Source organism: Carcharhinus amblyrhynchos, chromosome 10 (genome assembly GCF_965287045.1).
Source record: "Carcharhinus amblyrhynchos chromosome 10, sCarAmb.v2.hapA, whole genome shotgun sequence".
NCBI lineage: Eukaryota > Metazoa > Chordata > Chondrichthyes > Carcharhiniformes > Carcharhinidae > Carcharhinus > Carcharhinus amblyrhynchos.
This window is the reverse complement of record NC_137333.1, coordinates 42,111,945-42,132,091: the sequence shown is the minus strand read 5'-3', so window position 1 is coordinate 42,132,091 and position 20,147 is coordinate 42,111,945. Positions and strand designations below refer to the sequence as shown.

At 41.4% G+C, this 20,147-nt stretch overlaps 1 protein-coding gene across 1 annotated transcript in view; it reads left to right on the top strand.

The window, feature by feature from the left end:
* ercc5 (excision repair cross-complementation group 5) overlaps positions 1-20,147 on the top strand; it is a 130,716-nt gene that overhangs the window by 23,320 nt on the left and 87,249 nt on the right. The window contains exons 3-4 of the mRNA XM_080198022.1: positions 2,610-2,739; positions 17,895-17,990. Of these exons, the coding sequence (XP_080054148.1) occupies positions 2,610-2,739; positions 17,895-17,990 (226 nt within the window). The remainder of the gene's footprint in view (positions 1-2,609; positions 2,740-17,894; positions 17,991-20,147) is intronic.

Here is a 20,147-nt window from a genome sequence, read left to right as displayed (position 1 = left end):
CTGGGTTCAGTCCCAGCCTCAGGGGATTATCTGTGTGGAGTTTGCCCATTCTCCATGTGTCTGCGTAGGTTTCCTCTGGGTGCTCCAGTTTCCTCCCACACTCTTTAAAAAAAAAGGCAGGTTAGGTGGATTGGCCATGCCAAATTGACCCTTAGTGTCGTGGGATTACTAGGATAAATATATGGGGTTTTGGAGATTGACGATGCAGCCTCGATGGGCTGAATGGCCACCTCCTGCACTGTCGGAATTCTATAATTCTATAGTAAATTGTCCCTTAGTGTCCAAAAATGTGTAGATTAGGAGGATTAGTGATTTGATTTGATGAATTATTGTCACATGTATTAGTATACAGTGAAAAGTATTGTTTCTTGCGCACTATACAAAGCATACTATGCATAGAGAAGGAAACAAGAGCGTGCAGAAGGTAGTGTTACAGTCATAGCTAGGGTGTAGAAAAAGATGTGAGGTTACGGGGATAGGGCGTAGGGGGTGGGCCTGTGTAATGTGTTCTTTCAGAGAGTCAGTGCAGACTCAATGGGCTGAATGGCTCCCTTCTGCACTGTAGGGATTCTATGACAATGAAAGGTACAGAAATAGGGCAGTAATGCCCTGTTATAATTTCAACCTCAATATCAAAGTAGATTTCCTTAGTGGTTTCCAAATGTGTTCTCAAACCTAATTTTCCAGCTAAAGTTAATTTTACTTTGCAGCCTTGTTAGTTAAGTACAACCATTCATTAACGTACACATGTTTTGTATTAAACTTCTAAAGGCCTTGATGGTGCTGTTTTTGAGTAATTGTCTTTCTTCTGTGCTGTATGTCACTCTTTGCATCAGTTCTAGACTTCAGTCTTTTTTGATTTTAATATAAGGGTGAGCGTAAGGTATTTTGTTCCAGGTATGATTTGATTGACCCACTGGGAAGCTTTTATTAAAACAAACTTTATTTAACAAAATTAAAATCTAACAAAAACATTAGCGTAGTTTTTCCCAATTGAAACACATAAGCATGACAAGGTCTCACTCTTAATTATCTCTATTGTTCCAATGTAAGCAAATCTCCACAGACATACATTTTTCTTCAGACTCAGTTAGTACAAAAACAGGTGCTCACATGTGGGTGCTATATTTCCAACATTTTGACCTCTGAGGGCAGATACAGAAAGACATCTCTCTCCTGACTCCCAAGAAACAGAACTTCAGAGAAAGATGCTTATTTCCTGACAGGTCCCAGTTTCCAAATCTAGAGAGATAAAGAGAAGCACTTTTAACAATCCCAAGCAGCGACTGACTTGATTTTTCTGTGTAAAACTAACCCAACCCATGATTTTCCCTGTCAATCGACCTAATCAAGCCCTACTTTGAAAAGCCTCAGGAGAAAACACTAAAATAACAGAACTGTATTAGTCTGGACTTTAGCAATTAAGGTCAATTATGCTTCAGCAGTATCAACAGAGGCTGCCAGTTACAGACAGGTGGCACCAGGTGAATAGAACCAAATGCTTAAGAAACATACTGCATAAGAAACATAATATAAATACATTTCTTAAAGGCACAGTATTGTCAAAACCCTCTTCATACTTTTGCACACTGTCTCATATTTTTGCTGCATGAAGATTGCATGAACTTTGTAATCAAAATTGAAATAAATTAAAACAAGAATTAGTACAGATGTTGGCGGGTGATGGGGCTGGGAAATGACAGAGCAGGTGCAATGATTGTGTAGTCTGAAATCAAAATGTGTAATGCCAGGAAGTGGTGAAAAATGAATTTATACCATTAATGTCACAGTACAGCATATGTTGCTATGGAGCAATACTACAAGGAGACCCATTTCATTGTCATGGGAAAGATAGATCGCCCACCCCCAACTCACTGGGACATGGCTGACTTTCCACCTGGGAAACAATGATAACAAGATATAAATCATGTTATGATTACAAGTCATGGTCCTGAATTTTTAAAAATCTACAATTTTAAGAAACACAATTATTAACTGGATTAAATATTCACCTGTATGACACACAACTCTTGGAAATATCCTAACTCTGTTCTGTACTGCAGCTACAGAGCAGAAATTCTTTGCACAACTAAGATCTTGTTTCTGAGTTTTCGTTAGATCTGCAGAAAATATAATTTGACTTGTTTCAAAAATCTCAATTTGGTTTAATATTTTCCAGAATAGATTTTTTTTTTGTAACCATTGTTTGTTATTGATCATTCTAGACCATTCTGTTTGAGTGAAGACTAATTTCTTTTGGAGTGAGACAGTTTCTAATGGCAAGCTTCCTGATTGTAAGATTAGCAATATTAATCAACAGAATGCAAATGCTATATAAAGTTAAATGTGATGTAACAGCTCACTTACCACTGAAGCCTATTTTTTTAAAAATTGTATGGTAAGATTACATTTAATAAACTTAATGTCTGATTGGTTTGCCCATGATTTTATACACTGCATGTTTTTTTTAAAATCTTGGTTTCCATTACAGTTCATCTTCCATCTGCTGGATGCTTGGCTGGCTAAAGCTTCAAAGTGATCCAAACCCATATAAATTTCACTTCAGTTGCTTTGTTGCACCCATGAAAAAGAACTTTGTTTGTTTGCAGGTAGCTTAAAGAAACAAAATGCAAAGAAGATGAAACCATTGGAGAAACACAACAAAAAAAACAATGATTCCTCGCCATATACTGTTTTGGAAGAAATGAAACAGCGCAAGGTTTTGGATCTTAGGAGATGGTAAGTATTTCTATTCGTTTATTCTGTTAATTTGTTTTACCACTTCATAATTTGAATATGACTGGCACATTGCATGCTTAAATGTAAAACTTAGCTGCATATATACCAGGTACGTTTATCCGCACTTCTTATAGTATGCGCATTTCACTGCATGAAAAGCAATACATGAGGAAAGTTGTTGTAAAATTTAAAACTTGCACAACGTCAAAGAGGAATAGTTCCTTTCCAATTGTGTTCATTTGTAGTAATATCTTCTGGCATAGCTTTTTGTAAGTAACATTGTATATCAGTTTTGAGAAAAGTACCATATTTTCTTCATCACAAGGCATTTGGATAACAGCAATTTTTCCCAATCTGTTTGTGACAATTGTGATAGATTAGTTTGTTCTTTATATGTAGCTGTCTCTATAGGTCTCACTTTTGTTACGGAGAGAAAGATATTGCATTTATATAATGCCTCCTGTACTCTGAGGCTGTGTCAAAGTTTTTCACAGGCAAAAAATACGTTTTTAGAAGTGTAGTTAAGGATGTATCAGAAAATGCAGCAGCCGAAGTCCAAATAGCTCAAGATCCCACAAATAGTAAATAAGTAAATGACTAGCTAATTGTTTTTCTTTCGCTGTCATTGGCAGAGGGACCTGTTAAGACCCACGCTAAAGATTTCAAAGTGTTTAGTGAAGTTAGAGAACTTAAGTTTTACAATTGATTTTGGCATTGGTAAATATAAGGTGCTTCAGGTATGATTCAAGTCACCCTCTAGGAAGCTATTGTCAAACAAAGTTTATTTAAGAACACAGCTAAAATATAACAAAAAGAATCAGTATAACTTTTACCAATTACAGGATTTAAACATGACACAGCATAACTCCTAGCAGCTAGCTATCTCTGTTGTTCCAATGTAAAGCAATAAGCCACACCGCATTATAGGAAAGATGTGGAAGCATTGGAAAGGGTGCAGAGGAGATTTACCAGGATATTGCCTGGTAAGGTGGGAAGGTCTTATGAGGAAAGGCTGAGGGACTTGAGGTTGTTTTTGTTGGAGAGAAGAAGGTTATGAGGTGACTTAATTGAGGCATGCAAGATGATCAGAGGATTAGATAGGGTGGACAGTGAGAGCCTTTTCCCTCGGATGGTGATGGCTAACATGAGGGGACATAGCTTTAAATTAAGGGGTGATAAATAAAGGACAGATGTCAGAGGTAGGTTCTTTACTCAGAGGGCGGTAAGGGCGTGGGATGCCCTGCCTGCAGCAGTAGTGGACTCGCCAACTTTACGGGCATTCAAATGGTCATTGGATAGACATATGGATAATATTGGAATAGTTTAGGTTAGAGGGTCATTAGATTGGTTCCACTGGTCGGCGCAACGTCGAGGGCAGAAGGGCCTGTACTGCGCTGTAATGGTCTATGTTCTATAAAGTTCTCCAGTATTAACACAAAAACAAGTATGTTCACGTTACGCCAGATTTCCAGCTTTTTAACACTTCTGGACAGCGAACCCAACAGCTGTCTTCAGAGAAGGATATATCCTCAAAACAGCCAAACTTCTCTGGCAGTTTCCAACACAATAAAACTTAAAAACAAAAATCCCAACTCCACTGAGAGGGAATAACCATTGTTGCTTCTTTCAGCTTCAAACTGCTTCTGAAAACGAAACCATGACCTTGAATACTCTGTGAAAAATAACTGTCCCCAGGCATGTCAGCTGACCTGTCAACTATCCCCAAATCGAGCTCGATTTGACAATCCCAAGGGACCATTAAAAACACATAACACTGCGTTTGACCAGATTAAAATCAACATGATATCAATTATATTGCCTCAGTAACAATAAAGGATACCAACTACAGACAACATTGTGCCGACAGAAACAGCCTGCTGAAAAACATGATTAAAATACAGTTCTTAAAGGCACAGTATCATCACAGACCAGTGTGGGTAAGGCACTGTGGGAGCTCATTGCTCTTCTTTAAAAGGCAGACAACGTATCAACTAAATGTCCAATCTAAAAGATGTCCCACTTTAATGTAGCAAATATTTGTTTGATAGTGCTAAACTTGACTATTGCTAAATAAAGAGACATCTTGCACTCATCAGCACAGATTTGCAAGAATATCATTTGTAAAACGAAGAACCATTTATGTGTGAGAAGCCAGTGCTGATTAGTTTGCAAGTGGATTATGATAGGTGGAGTTATTGCCATGGAGAATGCACCAGGAACAGTTAACTGCCTAGCTTTTGTTTAAATTCAAACCAGGCAGTTTGACTCTGGCCATGGCATTATCATGGGGAATGAACCAGCAAATGACTGATCTCCAAGTTTTTGTTTAGTTGAAAAAGGTGCAATGCAGGGACATGCTCCTTCTGTTTGCTAAGGATAGGTCCTGTGTATAAATATATGTAGCTTCTAGCACAGACAAGTAATCCACACTGTGAGCCTGATTGACAATCTTAAATCAGTTGTTAATGTAATTCTTAGCACAAACAAGATTGTTTAGCATGTGCTATACAGTCTTGGAATTGTGTGGGATGCTGTTTTGCGTTTTGTAAGCACAGTTGGTTGGGTCAGTACTTCGTTGTAAACAGCAGAAGGGGTGTGCTGTTTGATGTGACCTGCCAGTCATTATGATGTCTGTTCAATATATGTGTCAGCACACCAGCACCGAAATTTATACACCTCATTAGTCATTTGTGTGATGGGCAGGACATATTTTTGACTTGACAGTGGCGCCCTGTAAATGGAGAATGCCACTTGAGTTGTGACTACATATTTACAGTATGAACAGCTGGTTTCATCTGTTGTTCAAATTTTTGATGCACCTTCCTCTTTGAGTGATCTGAGGCATACATGGCACTTTTCAGGCTCATCCATAGTTTGTGCAATATACAACAATCGGTGTAGTCAATATCCTGCAGTTTGGTTTTGATGCACCCTATTTCAGCAGCAAGATTGCAGTGAGAAAATAGTTTGGGCCCTGTTTACAGAGTTTCAATTAGGCCAAGTTTGTAGCATGTGAAACTGTAGGAATCACAACACGTATATTGATCAGTGAAGGTAGGCTTGCAGTAGACAGTAGAAGAGAGCACATTCGCAGGTTTCTCAAGGAAAATTAGCACATTACACTGCACTATTTAAAAGGTGACTTTGAGCACAGAACGGAGCCCATTAAGGAAATTCTAACATGCAGCTGCACTTTCAAATACAGCAAACATGTCACCCATGTATCAGTATTGTGCAAGAGGTAGGAGGTTAAATGTCATCCCATCGAAAGCACGTTTCTCATGGAACCCAACAAAGATGTTTGTAAGGGCTGATCCTGGAGGGGATCCTGTGGTAACACTATCCGTTTGGACATACGTGGTTTTGTTAAAACATGGTGGACAGAATTCTCCCATTTTGAGACTAAGTCCTGTGGTGGAAGTGGGAGCATGAAGTGTTTCGTTCTGTGGAGGTGAAAAACATGCCGAATCTCCTGCCTCCAACCTTATTAATTATAAGAGAATTCCACCCAGTGTCGTTATCTTTTTCAACGCCTGAGACCTTTTTTACTTATCACTGCATTTTGCTCCCTGAAGGATTTTGATTTTATTTATTATTGTCACATGTATTAACATACAGTGAAAAGTATTGTTTCTTGTGCTATACAGATAAAACATACTGTTCGTAGGGAAGGAAACAAGAGAATGCAGAATGTAGTGTTACAGTCATAACTAGGATGTAGAGAAAGATCAATTTAATGCAAGGTAAGTCCATTCAAAAGTCTGACAGCAGCAAGGAAGAAACTGTTCTTGAGTCAGTTGGTACGTGACCTCAGACTTTTGTATCCTTTTCCCAAAGGAAGAAGGTGGAAGAGAGATTGTCCTGGGTGCGTGGGGTTTTTAATTATGCTGGCTGCCTTGCCGAAGCAGCGGAAAGTGTAGACAGAGTCAGTGGATGGGAGGTTGGTTTGCGTGATGGATTGGGCTACATTTACAACTTTTTGTAGTTCCTTGTGATTTTGGGCAGAGCAGGAGCCATACCAAGCTGTGATACAACCAGAAAGAATGCTTTCTATGGTGCATCTGTAAAAGTTGGTGAGAGTTGTAGATGACATGCTATATTTCCTTAGTCTTCTGAAAAAGTAGAGGTGTTGCTGGGCTTTCTTAACTATAGTATCAGCATGGGGGGTCCAGGACAGGTTGTTGGTGATCTGGACACCTAAAGCCTTGAAGCTCTCGACCCTTTCTACTTAGTCTCCGTTGATGTAGACAGGGGCATGTTCTCTTTTACGCTTCCTGGAGTTGATGACAATCTCCTTCATTTTGTTGACATTGAAGGAGAGATTATTGTTGCCGTACCAGTTCACTAGATTCTCTATCTCATTCCTGTACTCTGTCTCATCATTGTTGGAGATCCGACCCACTATGGTGGTGTCGTCAGCAAATTTGAAAATCCAAATTGGAGGCGAATTTGGCCACACAGTTATAGGTGTTTAAGGAATATAGAAGGGGGCTGAGAACACAGCCTTGTGGGGCACCGGGGTTGAGGAGGAGGTGTTATTGCCTATCCCTACTGATTGTAGTCTGTGAGTTAGGAAGTTCAGGATCCAGTTGCAGAGGAAATGCAAAACTTCCCTTGTTTAAATCTTTCAATTTGGTGGGCATTTAGCTTCTAGAGAAATAGAGGTTTACAGCATGGAAACAGGCCCTTTGGCCCAACTTGTCCATGACGTTTCTTTTTTGTAAAATCCCTAAGCTAATCCACACTGCCTGTATTTGGCCCATATCCCTCTATACCCATCTTGCCCATATAACTGTCTAAATGCTTTTTAAAAGACAAAATTGTACCCGTCTCTACTACTACTTCTGGTAGCTTGCTCCAGACACCACCCTCTATGTGAAAAAATTGTCCATCTGGATACTTTTGAATCTCTCTCCTTTCGTCTTAAACCAATGCCCTCTAGTTTTAGACTTCCCTACCTTTGGGAAAAGATATTGACTCTATAGCTGATCTGTGCCCCTTGTTATTTTATAGACCTCTGTAAGATCACTCCTCAGCCTTCTACCCTCCAGAGAAAAAAGTCCCAGTCTATCCAAACTCTCCTTATAACTCAAACCATCAAATCCCACGACATCCTAGTAAATCTTTTCTGCATTATTTTTAGTTTAATAATATCCTTCCTAGAATAGGGTGACCAGAACTGTACACAGTATTCTAAGTATGGCCTTACTAATGGCTTGTATAACTTCAACAAGATGTCCCAACTCCTGTATTCAATGTTCTGACCAATGAAACCAAGCCTACTGAATGCCTTCTTCACCACTCTGTCCACCTGTGATTCCACTTTCAAGGAGCTATGAACATGTACCCCTAGGTCTCTTTAATCTGTAACTCTTCCCAATGCCCTACCATTAACTGAGTAAGTCCTGCCCTGGTTCAGTCTACCAAAATGCATCACCTCTCATTTGTCTAAATTAAACTCCATCTGCCATTCATCAGCCCACTGGCCTAGTTGATCAAGTTCCTGTTGCAGTCAGAGATCACTTTCTTCACTGTCCACTATGCTACCAATCTTAGTGTCATCTGCAACCTTACTAACCATGCCTCCTATATTCTCATCCAAATCATTAATATAAATGACAAATAACAATGGACCTAGCATGATCCCTGAGGCACACTGCTGGTCACAGGCCTCCAGTTTGAAAAACAACCCTCTACAATCACCTTCAGGCTTTTGTCATCAAGCCAGTCTTGTGTCCATTTAAATATCTCATCCTGCATCCTGTGAGATTTAACCTTATGCAACAGCCTACCATGCAGTACCTTGTCAAAGGCTTTGCTAAAGTCCATATAGACAACATCAACTTCACTGCCTTCATCTACCTTCTTGGTTACCCCTTCAAAAAACTCAATCAAGTTTGTGAGACATGATTTTCCACTCACAAAGCATTGCTGACTGTCCCTAATTGGTCCTTGCATCTCTAAATGGCTGTAGATCTTGTTTCTCAAAATACCTTCCAACAACTTACCCACCACAGATGTGAGGTTCACCGGCCTGTAGTTCCCAGGCTTTTTCATGCAGCCCTTTTTAAACAAAGGCACAACATTTGTCATCCTCCAACCTTCAGGCACTTCACCTGTGACTATTGATGATTCAGATAACTCTGCTAGAGGATCCGCAATTTCCTTCCTAGCCTCCCTCAATGTCCTGGCATATACTTTATCAGGTCTGGGGATTTATCTGCCTTGATGCGCTTAAAGACTTCCAGCACCTCTTTCTCTGTAACATGTACACCCATCAAGACATCATTATTTATTTCCCCAAGTTCCCTAACATCCATGCTTTTCTCAACAATAAATACTGATGAGAAATATTCATTTAAGATTTCATCTATCTCTTGTGGATCCACACACAGATGACCTTGTTGACCCTTAAGAGGCCCTACTCTCTCCCTTATTATTTTGATCTTTATGTATTTGTAGAAGCTGTTTGGATTCTCCTTTGCCTTATCTGACAAAACAATCTCATGTCCCCTTTGCACCCTCCTGATTTCTCTCTTAACTCTACTCCTACACCTCCTCTCCTCTTCTTGACCAGGACCTCAATATCCCAAGTCATCCAGGGTTCCCTACTTCTGCCAGCCTTGCCCTTTACTCTAAAAGGAATGTGCTGACCTGGTTAACACACTTTTGAAAGCCTCCCATTTACCATAAGTCCCTTTGCCTTTCCACAGACTCCTCCAATTAACTTTTGAAAGTTCCTGTCTGATAACATATTAAAATTGGCCTTGACCCAATTTAGAATTTTAACTTTTGGGCCAGACCTATCATTCTCCATAGCTATCTTAAAACTGATAGAATTATAGTCACTGGTCCCAAAGTGATCCCCCACTAATACTTCTGTCACATGCCCTTCTTTATTTCCCAAGAGGAGGTCAAGTTCCCCCCCCCGCCCCCCCAAGTTGGGCCATTCGTATATTGAATGAAAAATTCCTCCTGAATACACTCAACACATTTCTCTCCATCCAGTCCTCTGATACTGTGGCTGTCCCAGTCAATGTTGGGAAAATTAAAATGTCCTACTATTTATCACCCTATCTTTCTTGGAGCTATCTGTAATCTCCTTACATATTTGCTCCTCAATTTCCCACTGACTATTTGGGGGCATTTGTACAGCCCTATCAAAGTGATTTCCATGGGTTTAACTTTTTCAGTTCTAGTCATAATTATGTATGGGTCTGGAGTGAGTACCAACACATGCAATAATTAGCATTGTTACAGATCTGTTAGAATGAATTATTAATGATGCTTGCAACTCAACACTTAATTATTTCCCCCCCCCCGCCCAAACACATCCTGTTAGTAATTTGGCACTGGAGCATTTATTATGTAACTGTTCTGCATAACTGGTTGGGACATTCACTCTTGTTAACAAGAGGATTCCATTAGCAGTGATTACAAGGGCAGAATCTGGCCCTGACAGCAGTAGGTGGAAACAGTGCAAATCCCGACCAAAACTCTACCAGACCGGATATCTGCATTGGCCTCGGGCAGGATTTTACAATCTTGCCCAATTGAGGCCGTAAAATTCTGATTTCCCCCATGTCTGGCAGCACAGATTTGTGACTTTCTATAAGATGTTTTCAAACATTAGTTTGTTACTTAACCTTATACACTGATAATAGTAAAATATCAAATGTAAACATTTTGAACATCAGTAGATCAAATGATAGCATTCACTGATACAAATTTCAATTCGTTTGTTTTTTTGAAAAAATAAATCAGCATTATATAAAAAATTCTAATTGTTGTGACATAGTTTAGCTGGTATTGTATTAATATTTTCTTGCTGCATTTACATAAGCATTTTTCACTGTGTCTTACAACAGAGTTAGAGCTGTAATTTAAGTGAAATTAAGTGAACAAGCATGTCATTTTTAAGTCTGCTCATATGACCTTGTGTCAAATTGTGCTTTTTAACTAATTACTGGTTTTTGCTAATTTTGTCCTCTTGAAGGCATTTATCTCCTTATTGTGAAATAATACCAGGCTCCTTTTAAGTACCTTTGTCCAATTAGCCTTTATTAATGTATAAGCTTGAGGTGTGTGTGAGCAGGACTGTGGCACTGCCCATTTCTGTTCTCATCCAATAGCCTCACATACAAACAGTACTCAAAGAAAAAGCCTAAGAGAAAAGTAACTAACACTTATTGTGCCGTTCAAAAATTCAGTTACACTTGAATGGGACTGCTCTGAGTTTGTTTTTGCTACAAGAGCAAAGTACTTTGGATGTTGGCAATCTGAAATAAAGACATAGGCCGCAATTTAATGGCCCTGTTGATCGCGGGCGCAAATCCTCTAATGGCCAATCAAGCTTGGGAGCGGCCAGAAATAAGATTTGTGCCAGCGAGGACTCAATTTGCGATGCCCTGTCCCCGTTGGTGACGTGATCAGTAATGCACCCTTGAACATATATGGCGGGGAGGGGAGGTCCTTTTATTTAAGTCAGAAATTGGGGCCATTTAAATATGGCACCCCAACCTCAGGATTCCTGGCCTTGCCTACATCTTTAGGCCCTTCCAGCTGACAGTGTGAATCATACTTCACCTTTTAAAATGGACAGGTTTTGTTCAATATGGCAAGAAAAGCTGGCTATGAAGTCTACAAACTTCACCTGTGCTAATGCTACATTTTTGGGAGGATTTCACCCATAAAATGCTGTAAAGAAAAATAATGCTATACATGTTCAGCACACCTGGCCATATTTGTGAAAAGAGAAACAGAATTAACATTTCATATCTATGATCTAAGAACAAAGAACAACCCAGCATGGGAAACAGGCCCTTCGGCCCAACAAGCCCGCACCGCCGCATCACCCTACACCTATTCTACCCTGCGTATCCACAAATAGAACCCCTGACTTAGCCAGATTCAGAATAGTGTCAATTTGGTAAAACCAATCAGCCTAAGAGCACGTCTTTGGGGTGTGGGAGGAAACCGGAGCGCCCGGAGGAAACCCACGCAACCACAGGGAGAATGCACAAACTCCCACAGACACAGGCCCAAATCCATGTATCTGCACAGCTAGCAGTGCTAGTCACCGAGCTGTTGCGGCGCCCGTCTACCGGTCCAGGATCAAGCACACACACCGACACGAAGTACTAGGCCACTCCCGGAACCTCCAGGAGCAGCCCACGCACAACCCACCATGTGCATGCCCCTCGTTTGACAACGAGGTGGCCCTCCACCTGCGGAGTGAAAAGACAAAAACGTTAATCACAAGCCTGCCTTTCCGGTGTCTCCCGAGGTTCTAACCCTTATTCAATAACCCCTACCATAACCCTCCATCCTCGTTTCACTCATGTGCCTATCTAACTGAACCTTAAACGAGTCCAACGTTCCCGCCTCCACCACCCCACTCGGTAGCGTGTTCCATACCCCCACTACTCTCTGCGTAAAGAACCTTCCTCTCATATCCAAATTATACCTCTCCCCCCTCACCCTTAAATCATGTCCTCTTGTATTCATAACCAATCTAGGGAGCAGTCTCTCACTATTGACCCTGTCTATTCCCTTCAGTATCTTATATACCTCTATCATGTCACCCCTCAATCTCCGTCTTTCCAAAGAAAACAGTCCCAGTTTCAATCTGTGGAATACCAACCTGAAACACTGGGCATAATTCTCCCAAAACATTTCTAAATGTGGTCTCTGGCAGGAAAAGGAGGACGTGAATAATTTGCCGGATGTTAGAGATGGAAAGGTGGTAGGACTGGAGGGTCTCGATGACATTACTGTTACTAGAGAGGTGGTGCTCGACAGACTGGAGGGGGCTGATTGTGGACACGTCCCCAGGACCGGATGGAATACATCCGAGGGTCCTGAAAGAAATGGCGGAGGTGATAGTGGATGCCTTGGTGGTTATTTTCCAGACGTCGCTGGATTCCGGGGAAGTGCCGGAAGATTGGAAAACGGCTAATGTTACGCTGTTGTTTCAGAAGGGTTCCAGGCAAAAGGCGGGGAATTATAGGCCTGTTAGTTTAACGTCTGTTGTAGGTAAAATGTTAGAATCCGTCATCAAGGAGGAAATAGCGAGGCATCTTGAGGGGAGCTGCTTGATAGAGCAGACGCAGCACGGTTTCGTTAAAGGGAAGTCGTGTCTGACAAATTTATTGGAGTTCTATGAGGATGTGTCTAGGGTGGTGGATAGAGGAGAGCCAGTGGATGTGGTCTTTCTTGATTTTCAGAAGGTGTTTGACAAGGTACCTCACAAGAGGTTATTGCAGAAGGTTAGGGTGCATGGAGTTGGGGGTAGGGTGTTAGCGTGGATAGAGGACTGGTTGTCAAATAGGAGGCAGAGAGCGGGGGTCAATGGGTGCTATTCGGATTGGCGGATGGTGACTAGTGGAGTGCCCCAGGGGTTGGTGCTGGGGCCTCAGCTATTTACCATTTATATAGATGATCTGGAGGAGGGAACCGAGTGTATGGTGTCGAAATTTGCTGATGACACCAAAATTGGTGGAAAGACAAATTGTGCGGAGGGTGGTGAGAGTCTACAGAAGGATCCAGATAGGCTGGGCGACTGGGCCAGGAAATAGCAAATGGAATTTAATGTTGGCAAGTGCGAGGTGGTCCACTTTGGTAGGAATAATGGTAGGAAGGATTATTACTTACGTGGAGAAAAACTGCAGCAGGCGACGGTGCAGAGGGACCTTGGGGTCCTTGTGCATGAGTCGCAAAAACCCAGCTTGCAGGTGCAGCAGGTGGTCAGGAAGGCGAATGGGATGCTGGCCTTCATCGCAAGGGGGATTGAATATAAAAGTAGGGAGGTCTTGCTACGGCTGTATAGGGCATTGGTGAGGCCGCAGCTGGAGGACTGTGTGCAGTTTTGGGCGCCGTACTTACGCAAGGATATTTTGGCCTTGGAGGGAGTGCAGAGGAGGTTTACTAGGCTGATGCCGGAGTTGAGGGGGTTGAGCTATGAGGAGAGGCTGAATAAACTAGGCTTGTACCCGTTAGAGTTTAGAAGAATGAGGGGAGATCTCATTGAGACGTATAAGATGATGAATGGGATGGATAGGATAGAGGTGGAGAGACTCTTCCCGCTCAAAAAAGACAGTAGGACTAGGGGGCACAGCCTCAAGATAAAGGGGGGGGCAGTTTAGAACGGAGTTGAGGAGGAACTTCTTCACTCAAAGGGTGGTGAATCTCTGGAATTCTCTGCCCGTTGAAGTGGTGGAGGCTACCTCGCTAAATATTTTTAAGACGCGGGTTGATGGGTTTTTGATAAGAGAGAGGATTAAGGGTTATGGGGAGAGGGCGGGAATGTGGAACTGAGCTACGACAGATCAGCCATGATCTTATTGAATGGCGGGGCAGGCTCGAAGGGCTAGTTGGCCTACTCCTGCTCCTATTTCTTATGTTCTTATGAAACCTGATGCAAATCCCACCAGATCTCAATCCACCCACAGTTAGAAACTTTTTTGGACATGGGGATGATTTATGCCATTAAAGAGATGTGCGGGCCCAAAAATGACGGCAAGACTGGCTCCTCAATGAGATGGAATTGATCTCAAAGTGACAACCCCCCTTCGATCCACACCAGCATCGGATCTGTGGGGCATCAGGCAATGTTATCAATCCTAGTGATGCAACGAAAGCTAGAAAGTGAGTAGAAATTTTGCTGCAATTGGTCAATCTGCCAGAGATGCAGGCCGGGCTTTTCTCGCCCTGTCATGGTAGGATCTGTCGCAGGAGATTTGGCGACCTGGCCAAAAGCCTGTTGACTTTTGGCAGGACTGAACAATTTCAATGCCTGGCAGGATTGGAAAATACTGCCTACAGAATATTGGAAGCGATGTTAAACTGAGTTTCCATCTACTTGCTGTGATGCATAAAATATCTTGCTGCATATTTCGAAGGAGAGTAGGTGAGATTTCCTGTTTCCATGATTAATATTTGATTCCTTACCCAACACCATGAAAAACACACAACACCGGCCAGTCCTCTCATTACTGTTTGCGCATAAGAACATAAGAAATAGGAGCAGGAGTAGGCCATCTAGCCCTTCAAGCCTGCCCCGCCATTCAACAAGATCATGGCTGATCTGAAGTGGATCAGTTCCACTTTCCCACTTTCTCCCCATAACTCTTAATTCCCTTGTCTATCAGAAACCTATCTACCCATGACTTAAATATATTCAGCGAGGTAGCCTCCACCACTTCAATGGGTAGAGAATTCTAGAGACTCACCACCCTTTGAGTGAAGAAGTTCCTCCTCAACTCCGATCTAAACTGCCCCCCCTTATTTTGAGGCTGTGCCCTCAATTTCTGCTATCCTTTCTGAGGATACCTCTACCCTATCTAGCCCCTTCATTATCTTTTATGTCTCTATAAGATCCCCCCTCAGCCCTCTAAACTCTAACGAGTACAGACCCAATCTATTTAGTCTCTCTTCATAGGCTAACCCCCTCATCTCCGGTATCAGCCTAGTGAACCTTCTCTGCATTCCCTCCAAGGCCAATATATCCTTTTGCAAATGCGGTGACCAAAACTGCACACAGTACTCCAGTTGCAGCCTCACCAGTGCCTTGTACAGTTGCAGCAAGACCTCCCTGCATTTATATTCTATCCCCCTCGCTATAAAGGCCAACATTCCATTCGTCTTCCTGATCACCTGCTGCACCTGCAGACTGGGCTTTTGGATTCGTGCACAAGGACTCCCAGGTCCCTCTGCACCCTAGCATGCTGCAGCTTTTTGCCTTTTAAATAATAATCCCTCCTACTATTATTTCTACCATAGTGGATAACCTCACATTTGCTAACATTATACGCGATCTGCCAGGTCCTTGCCCACTCACTCAGCCCATCCAGATCTCTCTGCAGACTTTCCATGCCTTCCACGCAATTTGTTTTTCCACTCATTTTCATGTCATCAGCAAATTTTGTTACCCTACACTCAGCCCCCTCCTCCAGATCGTCTATGTAAATGGTAAACAGTTGAGGTCCCAGCACCGATCCCTGCAGCACTCCACTAGTCACCAACTGCCAACCAGAATAGCACCCATTGATTCCAACTCTCTGCTTCCTATTAGACAACCAATCCTCTATCCACGCTAACACCTTACCCTCAACAATGTGCACCCTAACCTTTTGCAGCAACCTTTTTGAGGCACCTTATCAAACGCCTTCTGGAAATCTAAAAACACCACATCCACCGGTTCCCCTCTGCCTACTGCACTAGTCACATCTTCATAGAAATCCAATAAATTTGTTAAACACGACTTCCCCTTAACGAATCCGTGCTGTGTCTGCTTGATCAAACCGTTCTTTTCTAGGTGTCTCGCTATTTCTTCTTTGACGGATTCTAGCATTTTTCCAACTACGGACATTAAACTAACCGGCCTATAATTCCCTGCCTTTTGTCTGCCACCTTTTTTAAACAGCGGCGTAACATTAGCCGTTTTCCAATCTTCCGGCACTTCCCCAGAGTCCAGCAAATTTTGATAAATAATAACTAAGGCATCTGCTATTACCTCTGCCATTTCTTTCAGAACCTGGGATGCATTCCATCCGGTCCCAGGGACTTGTCTACCTTCAATCCCATTTGTCTATCAAGCACTACCTCTATAGTGACAGTAATTGCATTAAGGACCTCATCTCCTATCATCCTTCTATCTTTAATATTCAGCCAGCTATTTGTGTCCTCCTCCATGAAGACTGACACAAAAAACTTATTTAAAGCCTCAGCTATTTCCTTGTTACCCACCGCTAAATCCCCCCTCTCATCCTCCAAGGGCTCAACATTCACTCTAGCCAGTCTCCTCCTCTTTATATACTTGTAAAAACTTTTACTATCATTTTTTATATTTAGAGCTAGTTTAGCTTCATACTTTCCTTTCTTTCCTTTCTTTATCTCTTTCTTAGTCATTCTTTGTTGTTTTTTAAATCTGTCCCAATCTTCTAATCGCCCACTATTTTTAGCCGCTCTGAACGCATCAGCTTTTAATTTAATACTCTCCTTTATTTCCTTCGATAATCACGGCTGGTTACCTCTTCTCTGCTGAGCAACTGTTCTGCTGTGCAACTCTGCTGAGTACAAATTAACCATCATATATGGCTGTTGTGATCTCAGTTCATAAGAAATGAATTAACTATAAAGCGTTTTAAAATATCTGGGGATGTGAAAGATGTTTTCTTCAAGTTCCTCTTTTACATTAATTATCAGCATTTGTCTATTAAGTGCCAATCCACCAGTTTAATTAGTGGTCTAAACAAAATTGGTGCATTTGTGCAAACACTTCTAAGTTCTTTTCACAGCCATTTTGCTCTTGTCAGGGAATACTTAGACACCACTCTACACACAATTACCACTGGTATAAAGTGTTATATTAAACAGTTACTAGACTTGCTTTCTTAAATTGTTTCCAAATATTTTATTAAAGTGTTTTTCTTTTCATTTTGCATCAGGGATCCTTTTTTTCAAGAAGACCAGCAATTAGTGGCAAGATATCAGTTCATTTGGAACTTGGGTTGAGACAGACTTCTTCCTTGTAAATAGCAGGAAGAAAGGAAATATTTTGTTTGGTCAGTCTAGGCTGGATTCAAACTCTAATCCCAGAATTTAAAATATCTGAATCTTGCCATTGAATGATGTAATTGCATATTGAAAGGTAAAGGATTGTGCTTTAGTCATTGCAAGCTTATGGAATGATGTTACGTTAATTGTAATCATTCATACCAGTTAAGTTAGTTTTATAAAAAAAACCCCAAAGAATACAGTAGCTTGCCTTTAAAGTTGAAAAACATTCTAAGACATTTCAGTGAGGCAGGAGGAACATGGACACTGAGCCAAAAAAAGTGAGATTAAGAGAAATGACCGAAGCTTGATCAAAGAGGTAGAATGTGAGGAGGAGAGCATGGTGAAGGAGTTATGGAAGGAAATTCCTCAGAGTAGCACTTGGGTCTCTGAAGGCATTCTTGGCCCCATTGGTGGGGCCAAGAAAAGAGATGAGAGCCCAAGTCAGAGGAAAAGAGAGTGGAGGGGTGGGTTTGTTGATGCATTGCATAAACAGAATACCTTATGAATGTACTGGAAAGTATTTTGCATCTTCTAAACGTATATATTATGAATCTTAATTAATCTTTAATTTTTCTCTCTCTCCCATCTTATCCCAGGTATTGCATCAGTCGTCCACAATACAAGACTTCATGTGGAATTTCCTCTTTAGTTTCATGCTGGAATTATTTATTCAGTACCTGTGGAACAGGAAGGTGTGGCTACTCTATTTTTTTTCCCCCAGTGTGGAACGTCACCATCACTTCTCTTAATTTAAAGACCCATTTTATTTGTTTTATGTGTAGCTTTCAGTCACAGTGGCAATTTCTATCAGAGTTAACACAGTATTTCATGTAATACTAGAATTATGTTTTCTTTTGTGGTAGAATGAACATTAAGACCTTTGATGTTCTGTTTTCACCTGGCACATTATAGAAAAGTGAAACTTCATTGGTATAAAAGAGAACTTCATTATGCAGTAAAGAGACTTGGGTTCACAGCTACTATCTGCTGCACCATAAATTTTACATACAAATCATTAGGTCAGACAGCATCTGTTGAGAAGAAAAGGAATAGCGGGCAAGACAGGGAATTCCTGCCAGAATTAAATGGGCATTTTGCTGGGTTGCTAAATTTTACATTCTGCTTGCAACAAAAAATCCTGGCCGGAAAGTTAACATTTAAGACATTTAGTCACTCCTGGGAGAAGCTACAGGTGAACAATGACAATAACTTGTATTTATATAATGCCTTTATTATAGTAAAATGTCTCAAGCTGCTTAGCACTGACCATGTCAAATATTGCTATGGAGTTAAGGAAGGAGCTATCATGACAGATGCTTGGTGGTAATATGGGTTTCAAGGAGCATCTTGAAGTGGGGGGTAGAGAGGTGGAACAACTTGGGGAGAAAATTTCAGAGCTTGGGGCCAAGCCAGCTGAAAATACGCTACCAGTGATGGGACAATTTAAATTGGGGGTGTACAAGAGACCAGAACTGGAGAGCACCAAGAATTTGTTAATTTGTGGTATTGGAGGAAGTTACAGAGATAGGGAAGGTCAAGGAGGGATCGGAAAACAAGGATGAAGACTTCAAAATTGAGTTATTGTTGGAATAGGAGCCAATCTATTTGATTCACGGGGTGCGTGGGGTCCTTAATTATTTCGCTGCTTTGCCGAGGCAGCAGGAAGTGTAGACAGAGTTAATGGATGGATAAGAAGACTTGTTGAGAACTAAGATTCAAACGAATTCTCAATGAGTGTAAGTTTTTACATGGTGGAAGGTGAACTTGCTGGCCAGGGGAGCATTGGAATTGTCAAATCCAGAGGTAACAAAGGTTCAGATAAGACTCTCTGTGGGGAAATGAGCCAAGGCAGGAAAGTGTTGGGTGATATTTTGTAGGTAAATTCACAGTCTTGGTGATGGAGCACATGTGTGATTGGTAGTACATCTCTTGATCAACAGCTTCCGTTGTCATACTGTTGGAGGAACTACGTTAAGCATTAAATGCTGGACAAATGACAAGTATGATGTGAGTCAGTGGAGTGATCAAAAAAACTCAGTGGCGTGATAAAGCTAAATGTCATCAGCTTATAGGGAGAAACAGTCAAAGAAAAGGGTTTGGTAGAAAAAAAATGCTAGGATTAGGTGGAGGATGGGAGATGTGACAAAAGGAAACAATAGTGAGAAAAATAAAGTATGTATCTGTGTAAATAAATACCGATGAATAGAAAGGAGCATGAAAGATTTTGTAACAAGGCAGTCGATGGTCCATGATACAAGAGCATGGTTTGGAAAAAAAAGGATAGGTGACATCCTGTGTCCAGGGGAATTCCTATTGCAAGTATTGGCCCATGGTCCTTCTGTGCTGGTGCACCCATTCTATTTTAGTAACACGTGCTGTCTGAGAGGAAATAGAGGTAGTAGTAAGGATCTAAGGTTGTTAAGGTCAATGTCAGTGCCTGTTAAATGGTAATATGCTGTTCTCAAAGCTTGTGTGAACTTATTGGAGCAGTGTAGGAGGCAAAGGTCTGAGAGTCCAATGGGATGGCGGAATAAAGTGGTAGCTCAAGGTCACTTTGCGAACGGAATGGAGGGGTTACTAAAAGAATCCCACAATCAGCATTAGTTCTCTGCAATGTAAACTACATCATATTGTGAGCAGTGAATGCAGTACATGAAATTAGAAGTTTAAGTAGATTGCTGGCTCACAAGGAAAGATGTTTGAGATCCTGCACAATGGTATGCAGAAGGTAAAGGCATATTTTGCAACCATCAAACACGTCACCCCCTCTCTTCCCCTTTAAGCATTCCAAGATGACTGTTTCCTCTGTGAGCTCCTAGTCCACTAATCTCCACCCCTAACTCTTGCTC